Below are 17756 nucleotides of genomic sequence, written 5' to 3'. Positions count from 1 at the left end.
TGCTTGTGTTCAGGAGACGCCTGCCCGAGCAGATTCCCCTTCATCCCTGCAGCAGTAACTGCAAAATCGCCAAGTTCCCACAGCACTCAGGCATCATCCTAGGGACCGCAGATACAGCTGACGGGGCAGAGGCTTCTCTTTGGAGTAAGGAAAGCATCTTAAAACCGATTGTGTTGATGGAAATACAACTCTGCGAATATGTTGGAAGCCCTGAATTGAACACTTAAAGTGCGTGAAGTGTGTGGTGTGTGAATGAGATTTCAACAAAGCTGTTAAAGCTGACAGAGACAAATTCCCTGTCCTCATAAGCTCAGATTTCTTTTCTTCCCCAAGAGCTTCCTCTCTGCCAGGCACAGCTCTAGGCATTCTACATGCACTGGCTCATTGCATCCTTCCTGTGGCCCTACAAGACAGGCTCTGTTGTAATCACACCCATTTTACAGAGGAGGAAAGTAAGGCACATGTCGGGAGGTGACTTTCCCATGCTCACATGCTGGAAAAACCACGAGCTGGCTGGGAACCGAGGCGTTCTGTCCAGGGCTCTGACTTCTCAGCGCTGCACTGCGCTGCTTCCTCAGAGCAAGGGTGGAGCCAAGAGGGTCGCACACAAGGGCAGCCCCTCACATGTGAGAGGAAGGAGACAGGTTCGCTGAGGCTCCCTGGGGTACTGCCAATGGTAGCCCTGAGACTTCTGCCACCGCCAGTCAGTTTACAGGATGACCCGTTTATTTTCCCTGCCTAACTCAACAGTTGAAAATCCCCTTAACCTAACTCAGTACAAACAGGCATGTGCTTCCCCCAAAACAAGTGCCTAAGTGACTTCATATCAAAGGTGGCCAGGGGGTGGTCCTGGGCCAAGTATGGTCCGCAAATATATTCTCTGGGTCCACACATTGCTTTTAAAAATATGAAGAGGCTCTCAACATTTACATGAAGGCTATTTCACCAAAAAAATCAAATCTTCGGTTTCTCTTGGAAATTCTGGCCACACTGGCCTGGCATAGGGCCATGGGTGATGCCCCATAGGACCTGAGTGGTAGCTGCCCTCTTCAGCAGGAGGGCACACTCCTCAGAATGCCACAGCCCTGCCTCACCCAGGTCACTATGGAGCATTTGGGGTTGCATGAGCTGTGAAGACGCCATCCCCTGCCTGCCTCCTGTGGCGAGTCATGGGTTAACATTACTCTTACTCATCCCAGTAAAGCTTTCTCCCCTTTTCCTCCTGACAAGTGCTCAGAAAGCTTTAGGAGAGGCTTGCTGTCCATCAGAGGCTTCCTTCCAGTGAGGGTGAAGTGGGAGCTTCTGGAGTATCCCCACCTGAGGGCCTAGGGACCTGCTGCTCAGAGACAGCCCAGGCTGGTCGGCAGCCAGACAGCAGTCGTGTCACCGGAAGCACACACCGACCGTGGCCTGGACACAGCACAGAACCAGTCTCCAAAATTAGCAATGGCCACAGAGGACCTGAGGCTCACACAACTCGCAAATACACTTCTGAATGTGTTGGTTATAATTGATGTGGTAAATGGAATCATTGCTTAAATGTATCCAAAGAGCCCACTGCATAAAGACAGACATCACTCAATAAACACTTACTTGGTCAAGCTGACTCCTAGGGAACTGCATTCAACTCACTGTGGCAGCTGAGACAGTTGAGTGGATGGAGGGACAGGTATTAGGGTATGTCAAGCCATTCAGAAGAATGTAGTTCAGCAGTGTCTCCACCCACCTCCTCATCCATCTAACTACACAACATCCAACCACGTGTTCACCCATCTAGCCATTCATCTAGCTGTCTCTCCACCCACCTCCTCATCCATCTAACTACGCAACATCCAACCACGTGTGCACCCATCTAGCCATTCATCCAGCTGTCTCTCCACCCACCTCCTCATGCTGCTCATAACGCAGCTACCCCACCAGCCAGCCAGCCAGCCATTCAATCATCCCTGCTCCCAGGTGGCTGTCCATCTAACCACCCAACCCTCCATGTATCCAATCACACAATCATCCATCTGTCCATCTTACCAGCCATCCATTCACCAGTAATTAGCTGAGAACCTATTTTCTACCAGCCACTGAGGATAAAGCATTGAAGAAGTTTCTTCCCTCCTTAAAGGAAAGTGAACTCCCTAGGTGGAATATAATTTGAACCAGAGGATGGCCATGGGTGAGTTTCAGGGAGTTGTGAAGTAGGCTAAGGAAAAGGACTTTGAGCTGGAGAGGTTCAGGTTCATGTCCTCACTCAGCTACTCACTGGCTGCTAACAGTTCTGAGCCTCCGTTTCCTCATATACAGAGTGGAGGCTGTGAGGCCATTCACACGGGAGGGAAGGAAATGCTGTAATGGACCCAGAGTCCCCAGCACGTGCAGACCGCTCTCAAACAGGGGTCCCAACCCCAGGACCCATCTGGGGGAACCTAGCCTGTTAGGAACCTGGCCACACAGCAGGTGAGCAGTGGTGAGCAAGCATGGCCACCTTCACTCCACCTCCTCTCAGATCAGCAGTAGCATCGGATTCTCAGAATATTGTGAACTGCGCACTCGAGGGGTCTAGGTTGCATGCTCCTTATAAGAATCTAATGCCTGATGATGTGTCACTGTCTCCCATCACCCCCAGATGGGACCATCTAGTCACAGGAAAACAAGCTCAGGGCTCCCACTGATTCTACATTAAGGGGAGTTGTATAATAATTTCATGATATATTACAATCTAATAATAGAGATAAACTACACAATACATGTAATGTGCTTGAATCATCCCATAACCACCCTCCTCCCTGGTCCATGGAAAAACTGTCTTCCATGAAACTGGTCCCTGGTACAAAAATGATTGGAGACCGCTGCTCTAGACTAGGATGGCCGCTCTATGCAAGGAGAAATTTCTGGAACCACAGAAGTTTTCACAGCTGACATGCTTAAAGCTCTCGTCCAGTTCGAGGACCCATGATCCCAAAAGGTAAATGATCACATGCCTCATCACCTGTTTTGCAACCTTGGGGTTCGCTACAAAACAGGAACCCCAGTGCAATTGAGTCTTTCCTGCCACAACTGTATTTCTTTTGGCTGAAGATGCCCAGCTGTTGGCATTTTGTTCAAGAACGATCTTGGGCATGATGCCTTCTTTGTTAGCCTCTGCATTTACCTTCTTTCTGGTGATCCCTTTGGAAATTGTACCACTGGCAATTTCAGAGACGGAGTAGACAAATGTGCTTTTGAATACAGGAGGCCAAATTTCCCCGATGAGGCCCCTCCCCATATGTTCTCTCACTGGGAGAAGTCTGGGCTTTGCTCCTTGAAAGCTGTTCATTAACAAGGAGCCCTCTGCAAGTCGAGAGTTCCCTGGACTTCACAGTCCAGCTTGGATCCACAGGGACAGTCCCCAGGTCTGGCTTATGAGACCTCACCTCTGAACTCAGAGAACTCAGCCCCCAGCCCCCTTCTCAGCAATATGAGGGGATCTCACCATCCCCCTCACTTCCTGTTCTATCCAAACAGAAGCCCTTTGTCCTTGATGTGCCCAGGTCCAATAGCTGAGGTCCCACAGTCCTCAGAACAAGAAAAATTGATTTCAAGTTCCACCTTCTTCAGGGTGTGCTTAAAAAAAAAAAATTTAACACTGCTCCATTCCCAAGAGATGAATAGGGCTTATTTCACTGGAACACACAGAAGCCTGTTCTGGTTCCTGGTGGTCAGTGACAAACAACTCACCACTGCCTTTCCTTCTGTACAAGTGTGTGAAGCTGGAGGGAAGATACTATAGAAGGAAATGGACCAAGGATAACAGGAACTGCAGGATCCTAAAAACACCATGACAGGCTCCGAATGCCGCCGACCTCCGCTGAGACCCGTGAGCTCAGAATGGACCGAGCAGTCTCTCCTTCCATCCCATGTGCTCCCTGGGCAAGCTCATCTGCACAAGCAGATGTAACCACTGCCAAAAACCCCAGGGACCTAATGGCCCAGGGACACAGCCAGCTCTTTAGACATATACCCTTTCCCCTGTGTCTGCCTTCCTTCTTCCTGGATTCTCTCCCCATTGCAGACCTGCCCACTCCAGGCTGGCAGCCCCTCATCCCTCGCCCCCAGGCCTGCCATCCATCCTCACCAGCTCTACCATCCTCTCTGCAGCCCTGTTGCCCCAGGATGGTGCTGGATCTTGGGCTTGCAGCACTTGGGAGACCCGCCTCTGCCTGCCTACCTCTGGGCTTGCTCTCCCAAACCAGACTGCCTACAATGCTGGGCAGGGACCATCATCCCTGCTCTGCAGATGAGACCTGGCAGAGAGAGGCTAAGCAGTGCCCCCGGGTCTCACAATTCATGAACAGCCAGGCTGTGGGCCCCAGGGGTCTCGCTCCCAACCACTGAACCTTGCTGCCCGAGGCCAAGCATCTGGCTCACACCTTGTGGACAGGGCCAGGAAGCTGATGCTATACTATAGCTGGGGTGTTTCCCAGACATGCCCTTGCTCCTGACCCCTCAGGGAGCCCTGGCTGCATCTTGGGAAAGCCAGGCCTCCTCATCTACCATTTCCCACCAGCTTAGCCAGGGACTGGCTCAGTGGGCAGGGTCCTCACGGAATAGCAGGGCAGGACTCCGCCATGCCAGTGGGCACAGAATAGAACAGATGAGTAAGAGGCACTTTCCCCAGCTGTGGAAATGGCTAAGAACACAGCAGTGGATGATGTGACACAGGGTAAGGGCGAGGCTGTACCACTGGGGGATGGTCAGGAAGGTCCCTTGGGGAGGTGACATCTGAGCTGAGCCTGGGATGACAGGAGGAGCTCTGTGTGGATTGGGAGCCCATAGCGGGCAGCACAGGAGCCGCCACCACCTGGCCCTGCGGCCCCTCCCTCTACCCCGCCACCTCCACCAGCCCTGAACCTTCTCAGCCCCCAGGGTGGCCCTGGGAAGGCACTGCCGGTGCGCTTCTGGCCTTCAAGCTCTCACTGGCTGCTCTGCCTGGGACATCCTCCCCCTCCCCCCTGGAGCTGGTCCACATGTCTATTTCTGTACATGTTTCACCATACACAATGATTTATTTATCATCTGTGAGCACGTCTTTTCATCACTGCACCCCAGTGCCTAGCATGTGCATGCTACATGAATTCGAAATCTCTGTAATTGGGGGATGAGCACCCCAAGAGATGGGCAATGGCATTGGACGCGGCAGGAGGAACTGGCCCTGTTCTGCAGGCGCAGCCTCCCTTGTAGGTAATTTCAGACGCTACCTTCCATCCCAGCAGCCATGAGTTAACCCTGAGGCAGAAGGCTAACTTTGCAACCACTTTTCAGGACAGCAATGGTAACTGTGACAAGAGGAAACTTCAGTGCTCATGGTGGCTCAGGCCTGCGCTGGGAGTGACCCACGTCAGGTGCGTTCACTCCTTAGTGAGGGTCTCAGGGATGTCGTAAGATCCATGAAGGAGCATGTGTCCCACACCCATACCACATCGAGCACAGAGCTTCAGGTTTGCAGCCGCCAGCGGGCGAAGGACTCAGCCCAGTGAACGTGGACGGTCACCACCTCATTAATACAGACATTCGCTGGAAACTGGACTTTAGCTAGAGTGATCATCAGCCTCCCGGCCCTGTCCACAAGATGTGAGCCAGATGTGTGGCCTTAGGTGGCAAGGCTCAGTGGTTGGGAGCGAGGGCTCTGGGGCCCACAGCCTGGCCGTTCATGAACTGTGAGACCCGGGGCACTGCTTAGCCTCTCTCTGCCCGGTCTCCTCATCTGCAGAGCGGGGATGATGCTCCCTGCCTGGCATTGCAGGCAATCAGCACCATGCCTGCCCAGCAGCAGGGAGGACCCTCTCAGATGCTGCTACTGGTGGTGTCATTATGAAGGCCGGCATTGGAAGCTGATTCTTCCTCCTTCCACTTGCCTGAAATTTACCAAAGACCATTTCTGTGGAAGTGAAAATTTCTGTCCATTCAGGTTCAGGCATAAGCCTACAGCAGAACGAAGGTCCCAGTGAGACAGGCTGGGCCCCCGGCTGGCCCAGTGCGGTTTCCACCTTGCGGTCGAAACCACGGCTTCTGTGGGGACACTGTCTGTCTCCATGTCTCTGTGCATTCTGTCTCCAGGACCAAAAATAGGCCCGCCTTGTCTCAAACACATCTAGAGGAGGGAGCATCTAAACCTGTTGCACGCTGTGTCCTGCTCCTGAAGACAGAGCAGGAGTGGGAGGCCACAGCCCAGGAGGACGCCCGAGGGTGCAGCGTGTTCTGGAGACCACAGAACAAATCGTACAGAGAAGCCATTCAGAGATCCGCTAACTGCTGCCGAACCTGCTAAGTGCTCCTCCTGAAAGATGCTACTGAGCATTAATCAGCTTCTCACACACACTCCTGGGAGCAAAGAACGCCCCAAGGGGAGGGACAATAGAAGGTCTGTGCATGACTTAGGAGGTGCCTGCCCTGTTCCTCGCTCTCCGGGCAAAATTACACAACAGTCACCAAGGGGAATGACACTCCAGCCCCATCAACAGCAGTGCTCCTGCACTCCACGGCCCCCTGGGATCGTGACCGCTGTTCATGCAGCAGCACTCATCTCATCCTGCTGCTGCTGGCCTCTGCCGGGTACAGGTGACAGCTTGCCCAGGAGTGCGCCCTGCCTTACTGCGGCAGCAGCATCTCCGGCCCCCAGCACCCACTGCTGAGAACTTGCTTTTACGACTCTCTACAGGGACTAAAGTGGAACCTTCCAGAGGGCCCTCAGGCAGGTACTGCCACCATCCCCATTTCACAAACCAGGAGAGAGATTCTGAGACAGTGGTGCTGGCCCGTCTTATGCAGCTGACACAGGGGCGGCTGGGTTCTAGCCCGCCTGCCACACTGCTCCAGAGCCCTGGCGGGGCTGCGTCTTTCTCTTTGTGTTCCTCCTGGTGATGCCCAACTCCCCACTGCTCTGTGCTGGGTGATATTCTGCACTGCTTTTTTTTTTCCCGAGACAGAGTCTTGCTCTGTCACCCAGGCTAGAGTGCAATGGCACAATCTCAGCTCACTGCAACCTTCACCACCCGGGTTCAAGCAATTCTCCTGCGTCAGCCTCCCAAGTAGCTGGGACTACCTACACCTGCCACCACGCCCAGCCAATTTCTGTATTTTTAGTGGAGATGGGGTTTCACCATATTGACCAGGCTGGTCTCAAACTCCTGACCTTAAGTGATACGCCCGCCTCAGCCTCCCAAAGTGCTGAGATTACAGGTGTGAGCCACCATGCCTGGCCAACATTCTGCACTGCTTTAATGCAAAGGTGAAGTTCTTTGCCTGAGAGGCCTGGTGCATTGCCTGGTTGCCAGCAGATACCCCTGAACGAAGCCAAATCAATGTAAGGAAATTCAAAGCCATGCCTAAGATACACAGAGAGCCCCGGTGTCTAGAATGCTTCTCCCAGGCCCAGGCTCACTCCTGAGCAGCTTCTGCGAGGTGCTTGGCCAAGGGCCACACACCTTCTCCCTAAGGCTTAATTTTCCCATCTGTAAAATGGAGATGATACCGGCCACTGTGAAGACTGTGTAAATGAAAGTAAGGCAGACACCAGCACGTGGCCGGCACCCATGCTGAAAGCCGGCAGCAGGTCCTTCCCATGGTTCTCCTTAAACAGTGGCTGCAGACAGGATGGAGGCAACACAGCTTGTGCCTCTGTGCGTAATTTCCAGGCCACACCTTCCATTCAGGAGCTGTGGGTGTCTCATAGCCTGCGGATGCATCTACTCAAGTTTAAAAGGTAAGCTGAGCTCCTAGACAGAGAGGGGGTGAAAATCAGCAAAGACCTTTACTCTTTCAAACAGGACCCTGACATCCCTGGAGGTCCCGGGCCAAACACGTGGATGTGTTCTGGAGTGGCTTCGGGGAGCAGTGACTGCTTCACCTGGAAAAGGCCCAGCAGCACTCAGAAGCTAAAATATGAAGGTTCTGGAAATTAGAAAAAGGAAATAGCAAATGTTCTTTGGGATACGGTAGATGGCATGTTGCCATGGCAACCAGAGGCTGACTTACTTAGCAAGAGATGGTGGAGGAATCTCCAAAAGGAGCAGAGCAGAGACAAAGGGACACCAATTAAGCCGCTGCTGTGGGGAAAACGAGCGGGGCCTCCAGAAACCACGTGTGACCTCCTGGGAGGCAGCTCCTCTGCTGCTGTCTTCTCTAATTCTGGGTTTTTGAACGTGGTGACAAATATCCAGGGAGCTACTACATTCCAGCCCAAGGTTTAAAATTAGTTCCAGATTCAGTAAGTGATGGAATAAAAGCAAGTCACAGGGCCTGTGTTACTGGTGCTTCTTATGTACGGAGCGTTTGGGATACTCCAAAACACAGCCCAACCTTCTCCCACCTCCACAGTGCAGGGTGGGGACCCCAGGCTTCTCTCATTCCAAGCACCACCAGAATTGCTGCTTTGGGAACCACATGTATTGTCATCCATTACTTATCTTCTTTTTTTTGTTTCTATTAATTCACTTAATATTTTAATTTGAAAGAACTTGGTTTGATTATCACATAGAAAACCGTCGGAGATCCAAGATGGCTGATCACTAGCAGCTCGGGCACGTAGCTCCCAGTGAAAGCGCAGAGAATGAGAGGACGCCACATTTTCAGACAAATATTAGTTGCTCACAGACCAGGAGATTCCCAGCAGAGGAGTCCCACGTGTCGCCAGGGCGACTCTTGTGGCCGGCGTGGCGGTTTTGCTGGCACCTTACTGTGCCAGTTTTTGGTGCAGAGTCCGGAGATTCCCGGGCAGAAAAGCACCATCAATCTTAACACCGCTGTTTTGGCCGGCTCAGTGGATTGCTCAGATTTCGGTGCCGGGAATCAACAAGTTGGATGTCTGCTCAGAGACCTAGTTAGAAAGTCAGTAATTACAAAGACGACAGAGGGATAAATATATAATGAAGGGAAGAAATCAGCATAAAAAGGCAGAGAATACTCAAAATCAGAGTGCCTCTCCCTCTACAGGGGATCGCAATTCCTCATCAGTAACGGAACAAGGCTTAATAGATTACGAGTGTGTTCCAATAACAGAAGCAGGCTTCAAAACGTGGGTGATAAGAAACTTCTGTGAATTAAAAGAACTTGTTCTAACCCAATGCAAAGAAACTAAGAACCTTGAAAAAAGGTTTGACGAAATGTTAACGAGAATGGACAATTTAGAGAGGAATAAAAGTGAATTGATGGAGCTGAAAAACACAACACGAGAACTTCGCGAAGCATGCACAAGTTTAAACAGTCGAATTGATCAAGTAGAAGAAAGGACATCAGAAGTCGAGAACCAGCTCAGTGAAATGAAACGAGAAGACAAGATTGGAGAAAAAAGGATGAAAAGGAATGAGCAAAGTCTCCAGGAAATATGGGACTATGTGAAAAGACCTAATTTACGTTTGATAGGTGTACCTGAATGTGATGAAGAGAATGAATCCAAGTTGGAAAATACTCTTCAGGATATCATTCAGGAAAATTTTCCCAACCTGGCAAGGCAGGGTAATATTCAACTCCAGGTAATACAGAGAACACCACAAAGATATTCTTCAAGAAGACCAACCCCAAGGCACATAATTGCCAGATTTATTAGGGTTGAAATGAAGGAGAAAATACTAAGGGCAGCCAGAGAGAAAGGTCAGGTTACCTACAAAGGGAAACCTATCAGACTTACAGCAGATCTCTCAGCAGAAACCCTACAAGCCAGAAAAGAGTGGGGACCAATATTTAACAACCTTAAAGAAAAGAACTTTCAACCCAGAATTTCCTATCCAGCCAAACTAAGCTTTATAATCGAAGGAAAAATTAAATCCTTTGCGAACAAACAAGTACTTAGAGAGTTCACCACCACCAGGCCTGCTTTACAAGAGCTTCTGAAAGTAGCACTATACATATAAAGGAACAACCAATATCAGCCTTTCCAAAAATATATCAAAAAGAAAAGAACATTAACACAACGAAAAATTTACACTAACTAATGGGCAAAACAGCCAGCTAGCATCAAATGCTAGTATTAAAGTTATATATATTCTAATTGGATAAAAAGCCAAAACCCATTGCTATGCTGCATCCAGACCCATCTCACATGCAATGATACACAAAGACTCAAAACAAAGAGAAGGAGGAAGATTTATCAACCAATCAGAGAGTAAAAATCAACAAATAAAAAGCAGGAGATGCAATTCTCGCCTCTGATAAAGTAGACTTTAAAGTAACAAAGAGCAAAAGAGGCAAAGAAGGACATTACATAATGGCAAAAGGATCAATGTAACAAGAAGAGCTAACGATTTTATAGATCAACGAGACAGAAAATTAACAAGGACATCCAGGACTTGAACTCAGACCCGGAACAAGTAAACTTAATAAACATTTATAGAACTCTCCACTTCAAATACATAAAACATACATTACCACCTCACACCTATTCCATAAGTGACTACATAATTGGAAGTAAATCACTCCTCGGTAATCGCATAGCATTTCATAGGTTTAAATGAAATATTGGTTGCCTGCTTGTTTGTTATTTTCTTCCCTTATTCCTTCCTGTTTACATCAAGTATAATTATTGGTATAAAAGAGGTTTTCAATACCCATTACTAAACTGCATTTTAGCCTGGGCAAGAAAGCAATACTCCCATTCTCTCTCTCTTTCTCTTCCTTTTTCCTCCTCTTCTTTATTCTTTTTCTTTCTTTCTTTCAAAAAAAAAAAAGTATTTGCAGCCTAACAATGTGATAGAAAAGAAAATCTTATTAAAAAAAAAAAAGAAAACCATCATAAACTGGCACAGGTAAAGGCATCCGCAAATAACAGAAGGGAATGGAATTCTGTTTACCTCCAGGCTGAGAAGGATTTTTTTTTTTTTTTTTTTTTTTTTTTTTTTTTTTTGAGACAGAGTTTCGCTCTTGTTACCCAGGCTGGAGTGCAATGGCGCGATCTTGGCTCACTGCAACCTCCGCCTCCTGAGTTCAGGTAATTCTCCTGCCTCAGCCTCCTGAGTAGCTGGGATTACAGGCACGTGCCACCATGCCCAGCTAATTTTTTGTATTAGTAGAGACGGGGTTTCACCGTGTTAACCAGGATGGTCTCGATCTCTTGACCTCGTGATCCACCCGCCTCGGCCTCCCAAAGTGCTGGGATTACATGGGAAGGATTTTTAAACACGTACAAACAGTGCAAACCATAAAGCACATCAGGGGTCAGCAAAGTGCCAGCTGAATCCAATGGACCGCTGGCTATTTTTTGTAAATAAAGTTTTATTGGCACACAGCCGTACCCCTTCAGCTGCTTCATTAGTACAGCGGCCGAACTGAGTAGGGCTGGTGGAGACAGCTGGGCTCACAAACCTCAAAATACTTTGGTATTTTGGACAAAATTCCTTGGTCCTCACAGAGAAAGTCTGTGAGCTCCTGAAATTTATGATCGGAATTCTGACAACCCTAAAACTCAAAATTTCGGTGCCTCAAAGAAAAGTATTTTAAAACTGAAAACACAAGCCCCAAACAGAAGAATCATTAACTCAAAACTGGGAAGGATTAGAAGCCACAAGTTCAAAAGTAAACTCTGAAAAATCATTAAGATAAAGAAAACTTCAGGCAAAGTACATAAATCAAAGAAGAAACCAAAAAGCTGATGAAAGCTGAAAACAATGTTCAACCTCACCGGAAATCAGAGAAACAGAAAACCAAGCCTTGGGAGGAGCCCGTGCCCCGTCACGGAGACCCGCAGAACTGAACGCCTGGGATGAGGACACCGTGCTGCCGGCAGGGATTTCCCAAAAGCTGGTAGAAATGCCGCCCGCACCGGAGGCGCCCCAAACACAGCTCTGCAACGCCTGGAAGGGCCGGACAGCGCGTTCTACACACGGCCCCACTCCAGGCCGGGCCTCCCCTGTGAAAACACTCCAGTAAGGATTTGGGTGGGAGTTGAGATCACTGGGCCCAAGCTCCCCAGCAGAGATGAGAAACAATCCTTCCTCGAAATGAAGAGCCCCACTGCTCAGAGGAAAATCTGCCCAGAGCGGGAGTTCAACCTTCAAATCATGAATTCTCACCCAGGGACCATTCTGTTTTCTCCAACCTCAGGGGACACTGGGGGGCCTCTGGGCCGTGTTTCATGGTCAAAAGTGGAGGGTGGACTTCTAATATCTAGTGGGTGGGGGCAGGGATGCTGCTAACAGTCCCTCCATGGAGAACGATCTGGGCCCAAACATCAACAGTGCCAAGGCCGGGCACCCTGCTGCAGACCGTCACTTCTCAAAGTGTGACCTGCAGCCCGGCAGCAAGTGGGGTCGGCAGCCCCAGAAGCTAGCTAGAAATGCAGACTCTCAGGCCTCACTGCACCTGAAGCATCAGAACCTGCATTTTCCCAGGGTCTCCAGTGACTCGGGGGCAGGGGACAGCAAGGGTGGAGAACAGATCAACAGAGGCGGTGGCGCTCCCTGAGCTGGTTTCCCTCAGCCCTGGGGCACTGACTCTCCCTCCAGGGAAGGGTTGGGCATTTGAGGTTTAAAGAGGGAGCATGCAGACTAGGGGCAGTCCAGGGCACTGTCTGCCAAGCCCAGCCCTGCACAGACTGCTCACACTTCACAAGTGTGGGCAGGAGAGGCCCACTGTGGCTGCTGGGATGGCGTGCATGAGCTCCGTCAGAATGTCCCCTCCTGCCGCACGCGGGACCTGTTGGCCCGCCATCCAGCCTGGTAGGTTCAGAGGACACAGAGGCCCACCCTGCCGGAATGGCATGACTTTCCTCTGAAAGCCCACCAATGCCTGCTTCGTGGCTCTTGGCAACTTCGGGCAGTGTCAGGGCGTGAACCGGGCTACGCAGCAAGCTCTGAGTGGTTTGAACCCCAGTGGCTCTGGAATGTGCAGAGCAACTAGGGAGGTGCCCAACCCTGGAAAGCCACACAGGGCAGCTCCACCTGGCTCATGGCAGCCTTGCCTTCCAAGAGAAGGCCCCCATGCTGTCTCAGGGGCATGCCTGGATCCCTAAGACCTCACCCAGCACGACGCAGCAGCTCGACTCTGTCCTGCCCCATGGCACCAACCATCTCCAGTCCAGCAGACCACAGGGACCACCCAGGGAACCCTCGGGGGTGCAACACAGCAGGTGCCCACCCAGGGCTTTGGGTTGCAGTCAGACAGCAGATGGGTGGACTCAGTGCGCACACTGTCCAGAAAATGATGCGTATGTACATGCATGTGTATATATGTAGACATGCGCCTCATAATGACATTTCAGTGACAGCCCACATAGATGACAGCTGTCCTGTAAGAAGAAGACGGAGCTGTAAAATTCCTAATGCCTAGTGACGTCGTTGTTGTCATATAACATCGTGGTGTAACGTGTTCCTTACATGTTTGTGGCGATGCTGGTGTAAAAACACCTACCGTGCCGCCAAGTCCTCTAAAAGTCTAGTACATATAACCGTGCGGTTCATCATACATGTTACTGCTTTATGTATTCACTACTATTTTAATGATTATTTTAGAGTGTACTCCTCCTGCTTATTACAAAGAAAAGTTCATTGTAAAGCAGCCTCCGGCAGGTCCCTCAGAACACGTCTTGTCCCACAGGGGCGGTGCCGTGCATGGAGCTGCGTCTCCTGTGAGAACGGTGCCTTCTGGATTCCTCCTGAGGGACCTGCCGGAGGCTGCTTTACAATTAACTTGCCCCTGTGGGACAGGATGTGGAGGAGGAAGACAGATCTCGACGGTCCGAAAGTGTGCAGGCCTGGGCTAATGTGGCGTTTGTGTTTTAACTTTTAATAAAACGTTTCAAAAGTAAAATTGAAAAATATGAAAAGTTTATAGAATAAGGATAAAGAGAAATTATTTTTGTACAGCTGTATAATGTGTGTTTTGTGCTGTTATTATAACAGTTCAAAAGTTAAAGTTTATCCAGTAAAAAGTTACAGTAAGCTAAGGTTAACTTATTATTGAAGAAAAAATTTTTCTATAAACATAGCGTAGCCTCAGCGTGCTGTGTGTGTGACAGCTGCAGTGGGGCACGGCCTCGCCCTGGCCTTCACACTCACTCACCACCCACTCAGGACTCCCCCAGAGAACTTCCAGCCTGCAAGCTCCATTCACAGTAAGTGCTCTAGACAGATGTAGCCGTTTTTATTTTGTATGTCATATTTGTACTGTACCTCTTCTCTGTTGAGGAATGTTTCTATACGATAATGTGCTAGAATTGCCCACAGTGTTCAGCGCGGTCACGTGCCGTAGGGGCGTGTAGCCTCGGAGCCATCGGCTACAGCTTACCCTTGGATGTGCAGCTGACCGCACCCTCTGGGTTTGTGTAGTGCACTCTGTGATGTTCCCACAAACACAAAATCTCCTAATGATGACGTGTTTCTCAGAATGTATCCTGTCATTAAATGACACATGACTGCATAACTGTGTGTGTGTGTGTGTGTGGTGTAGCTTTACTTCACAAACTTAGAAGACCTGGCCACACTGGATCCACATTCTTGCAGGAAAATGGTCAGAGAGAGGTGGACAGAGACTTCCCCGTCCCTAACACTGACAAACCACGCCCTCGTCAGTTTGGCCCAGTCCTTGCCTGGCTCCTACAGGCCAGTGGAGCAATTCACACCCCAAGAGGCATGTCCAGGGAGTTTCAGTCATCACGGGAAGCGTAGTGTGTAGGGGCCGGGAGTGTCACTCAACATCCCAGCATGCACGGGACAGCCCCCAAAGCAAAGAAGTATGCAGCCCCAAATGTCAACGGTGGCGGGGCCAAGAGACCTGCCGCAGACGCTGTGAGTGCACCCCGGCCTGGCACACCCAGGATGTGGGATCTCAGAGGGGCTCAGCCTGCAAGGCCAGGGTGCAGGCCCTGCTGTGCCCGCACGCTGCCACTTACTTGGAGAGCTTCATCTCGATCTGCTGCCGGATCTCCTGTCTTTCTTCATCAGTCCTTCTGGGGAAAATGTTCCGGTCCTCTAGTTCCTGTTTGCTGGGCCGGTTCCTTAGTTTCACGGCCAGGAGCTCCTTCTTGCATTTCCGTGGTAGTGTTCCTAAGAGCCCCATCCAGGTAAGAGGAGAGAAGGGGACAAAGAAGACAGGTCTTAGTGGAGAGCTGGCTTGTCAATGGAGCTACCCACCTGCCAGAGGAAGGACTGCGGACCAGGGTGATGTGGCTAGAACTGAGAGGACAGGACACACACTCACAGCTTGGGTCACTTTCCAGTGAACAGTGGGCAGCTCAGGGGCAAGGTGATATCACTGTCTCTGTCCACTAAGCCCCCTACTCATGGGTTTCCAGGAACAGTCCCCATTAACACCTGTTGTCCCAGATGACTACTAATAGCACCCACTTTTTTCTTTCAAAAATGTCTGAGTTTGGACCAGAAATGACACAGTGACTTTTCCCATGGTGGCCGCTGCCCCAACCTAGCTCCATATGACCCTTGCACTTTCTCCCTGCCCACTGTCCCCCAAGACACATGGCTCTCCTTCAGTTTCTAGATGACCACGTTAGGGTCTCCATGTCATCTCCTTCCTGTGCCTGCCACACAGCTCTGCCGGTATCATCCAGGGCTGGACCCAGCCCCTCAGAAGCCCCCGAGCCTCCAGTCACCACCACTCCACTTATCCTAATCCCTCCACACCTGATGGCTTTCCAGTCTGTTTATTATCTGCCTAGACTTTAAGTTAAGTGACAGCCTTCCCCCACAGTAACAATGTTACTTACAGCATTGTTTAGTAACATCACAGAAAATGGTGAAACAAAAATCCCTCCTTTGTAAAAGCAAAGGAAGATGGCAAAAAAAAAAAAAAAAAAAAAGATTTCAGTCAACTTTTTCACAATTCTGGAAATTAAGCACAGGTTTACAGCAAAACAAGGAATGTTTATTCCAGAAAAATTGGCTGAATTTTGAAAAGAATGTTTCACCTTTCCAGTCCTGTGTCCCATTCTTCAGCTCTGCAATAGCCTTGACATGCGACAGTCTGCATTTGTGAAGACCAGCAGCCTGGCAGCCACAGAGGAAATAGACTGGGCGAGAGCTCTTCAGAGACTCATTCCCCACAAACTGTCATCATTTGACCCATGCTGTGTTCCTGCAACACCCCTTTTTGCAAGTGTCTCTACTGGACCTGATCCAGAGTTTATCCAGTGCAAAAGCCTTTTTCTCAGGGGGTTTTGAAAATAATACAGCATTGTCTTTCCAAGTACACAACTTTATCTTCAGAGCAGTCTTGCTCGGTAATACCCTACGGAGCTATGTATTGGCAAAACTCAATAAAAATCCATGCATTGTGCAAGAAATTAAATGAAATAAAACACAGAACTCTGATATTACCAGCTCTAGTCCAACTCCAGCAAATGTGGTGGGCGAGGGCACCTTTCCAATGCACAACTGACAGGGCTTAGGAGGAAGGATGGGCAATGCCAGCTCCTTCTCTCTGAGTACCAGAGTGGCACAGATAGCTGCTAAGTGGCACCACTCTCAGCTCCACCTCACCAAGCAGGAGCTGCCTTCCACATTCCCTGCACACAGACGCACAAACGTGTGGGGCTCAGGACACTGCCCCAACCCCATCTTATCGGGTCCCATCTTTCATCCCAGTGGAGCAAAGGATGCTCAGGAGAAGCCCAGACTCTGTACTCAAGCACAAAGAAGTACAGAATCTCTGGACCCCGTCAGTCACTCCCTTCTTTGTGAAAGGCTCTCTTCTCTCTCCTTCCAGGTCTCTGCCCTAGCCCGCTATACTCCTGTCCCAATGACCGTGTCTCAGTTTACTTCGCTGGCTTTCATCATCTCCCCCACCTCCAGATGTGGGTGTGCCCAGGACCCAGTCCTCAAACTCCTTCCCTCTCTGTCCACATTTGCTTCTTATATGACCTCCTGTGTCCCATGACTAAGAACCAACTGCTACTGGCTTGAGATTTCCACCCCCGGACACCACCTCCCTCCTGAACTCCAGGCTTGCACATCAGCTGTCTTCACCATGCCTCCCCCTGGATCTCTAGCAGGCATCTCAAACTTAGCACATCCAAAACTAAGCAGGACCTCCTGCTCTCCCATTGAAGCACAGAGTGGTTAAGAGGCAGAACCAGGATGTAAACCTAGGCCTGAACCCAGCGGCCACACTCGCAGCCTGACATTCATGGATCCGCTCAGTTCAATAAGGCACCTGTCCATAAGGCGCCTCTCCCACATCTGGCACTGAAGAGCAAACATGAGGAAGACACAGCGCATGTCTGGCTGAGCTTGGTCAGGTGAGGGAAGGAAACGTGAAGCCAGCAAGTGTCATGTTCTCAGGCACATTATGTGTGTTTCCATTTGTGCACTGTCACAATATATCCTAATTATTTGTGTGGCTCTTTTCCTAACCATGGTCATTATGTGAGCTTAAAACATTTTCACTCCATGGGTAAAAACAAATACGGTGAGTTTATTCACAGCGAGGATTATATCTCGTTTATTTTTGCCATATACCAACACAAACACTGCAGAATCATCTGGTGTAAGAGAGGATACATAAGCCACAAAAGGAAGGTAGAGTGCCCGAAAGGGATTTCGGAAGGAAGTAGCATCTGAGCTGAAGCCTGAAAGAGAAGTGGGGTTCCCATCTAGGGACACCCAACAGCAGAGCCTAACTTTGTTCTCTAGAAGGCATGTGCTGTGAAAACTTGTCTCAGTCTTCAAAGTACAAAGTTATGACATTAACTTCTGCTTCTGACCGCGGTGGAAAAACATGGACTGAATTGTCTTTCTCACTCAAATCTCAAACACAAAGTCAAAATGTACAAAACAGTAGTTTTC

At 49.8% G+C, this 17756-nt stretch overlaps 1 protein-coding gene across 6 annotated transcripts in view; it reads right to left on the bottom strand.

The window, feature by feature from the left end:
- The window catches only part of PHACTR3 (phosphatase and actin regulator 3), a 281105-nt gene that overhangs the window by 41921 nt on the left and 221428 nt on the right, over positions 1 to 17756 (bottom strand). For all 6 annotated transcript variants that reach the window (XM_064382564.1, XM_064382563.1, XM_064382567.1 and 3 more), the window contains one exon: positions 14849 to 15002. In XM_064382564.1, the coding sequence (XP_064238634.1) occupies positions 14849 to 15002 (154 nt within the window). The remainder of the gene's footprint in view (positions 1 to 14848; positions 15003 to 17756) is intronic.

This window comes from Aotus nancymaae, unplaced genomic scaffold (assembly GCF_030222135.1).
Source record: "Aotus nancymaae isolate 86718 unplaced genomic scaffold, 86718_ANA_hifiasm-v0.15.2.pri h1tg000029l, whole genome shotgun sequence".
NCBI classification, from domain to species: Eukaryota; Metazoa; Chordata; class Mammalia; order Primates; family Aotidae; genus Aotus; species Aotus nancymaae.
Note: the sequence above shows the minus strand (reverse complement) of the source record. Positions and strands in the feature narration are given on the sequence as shown.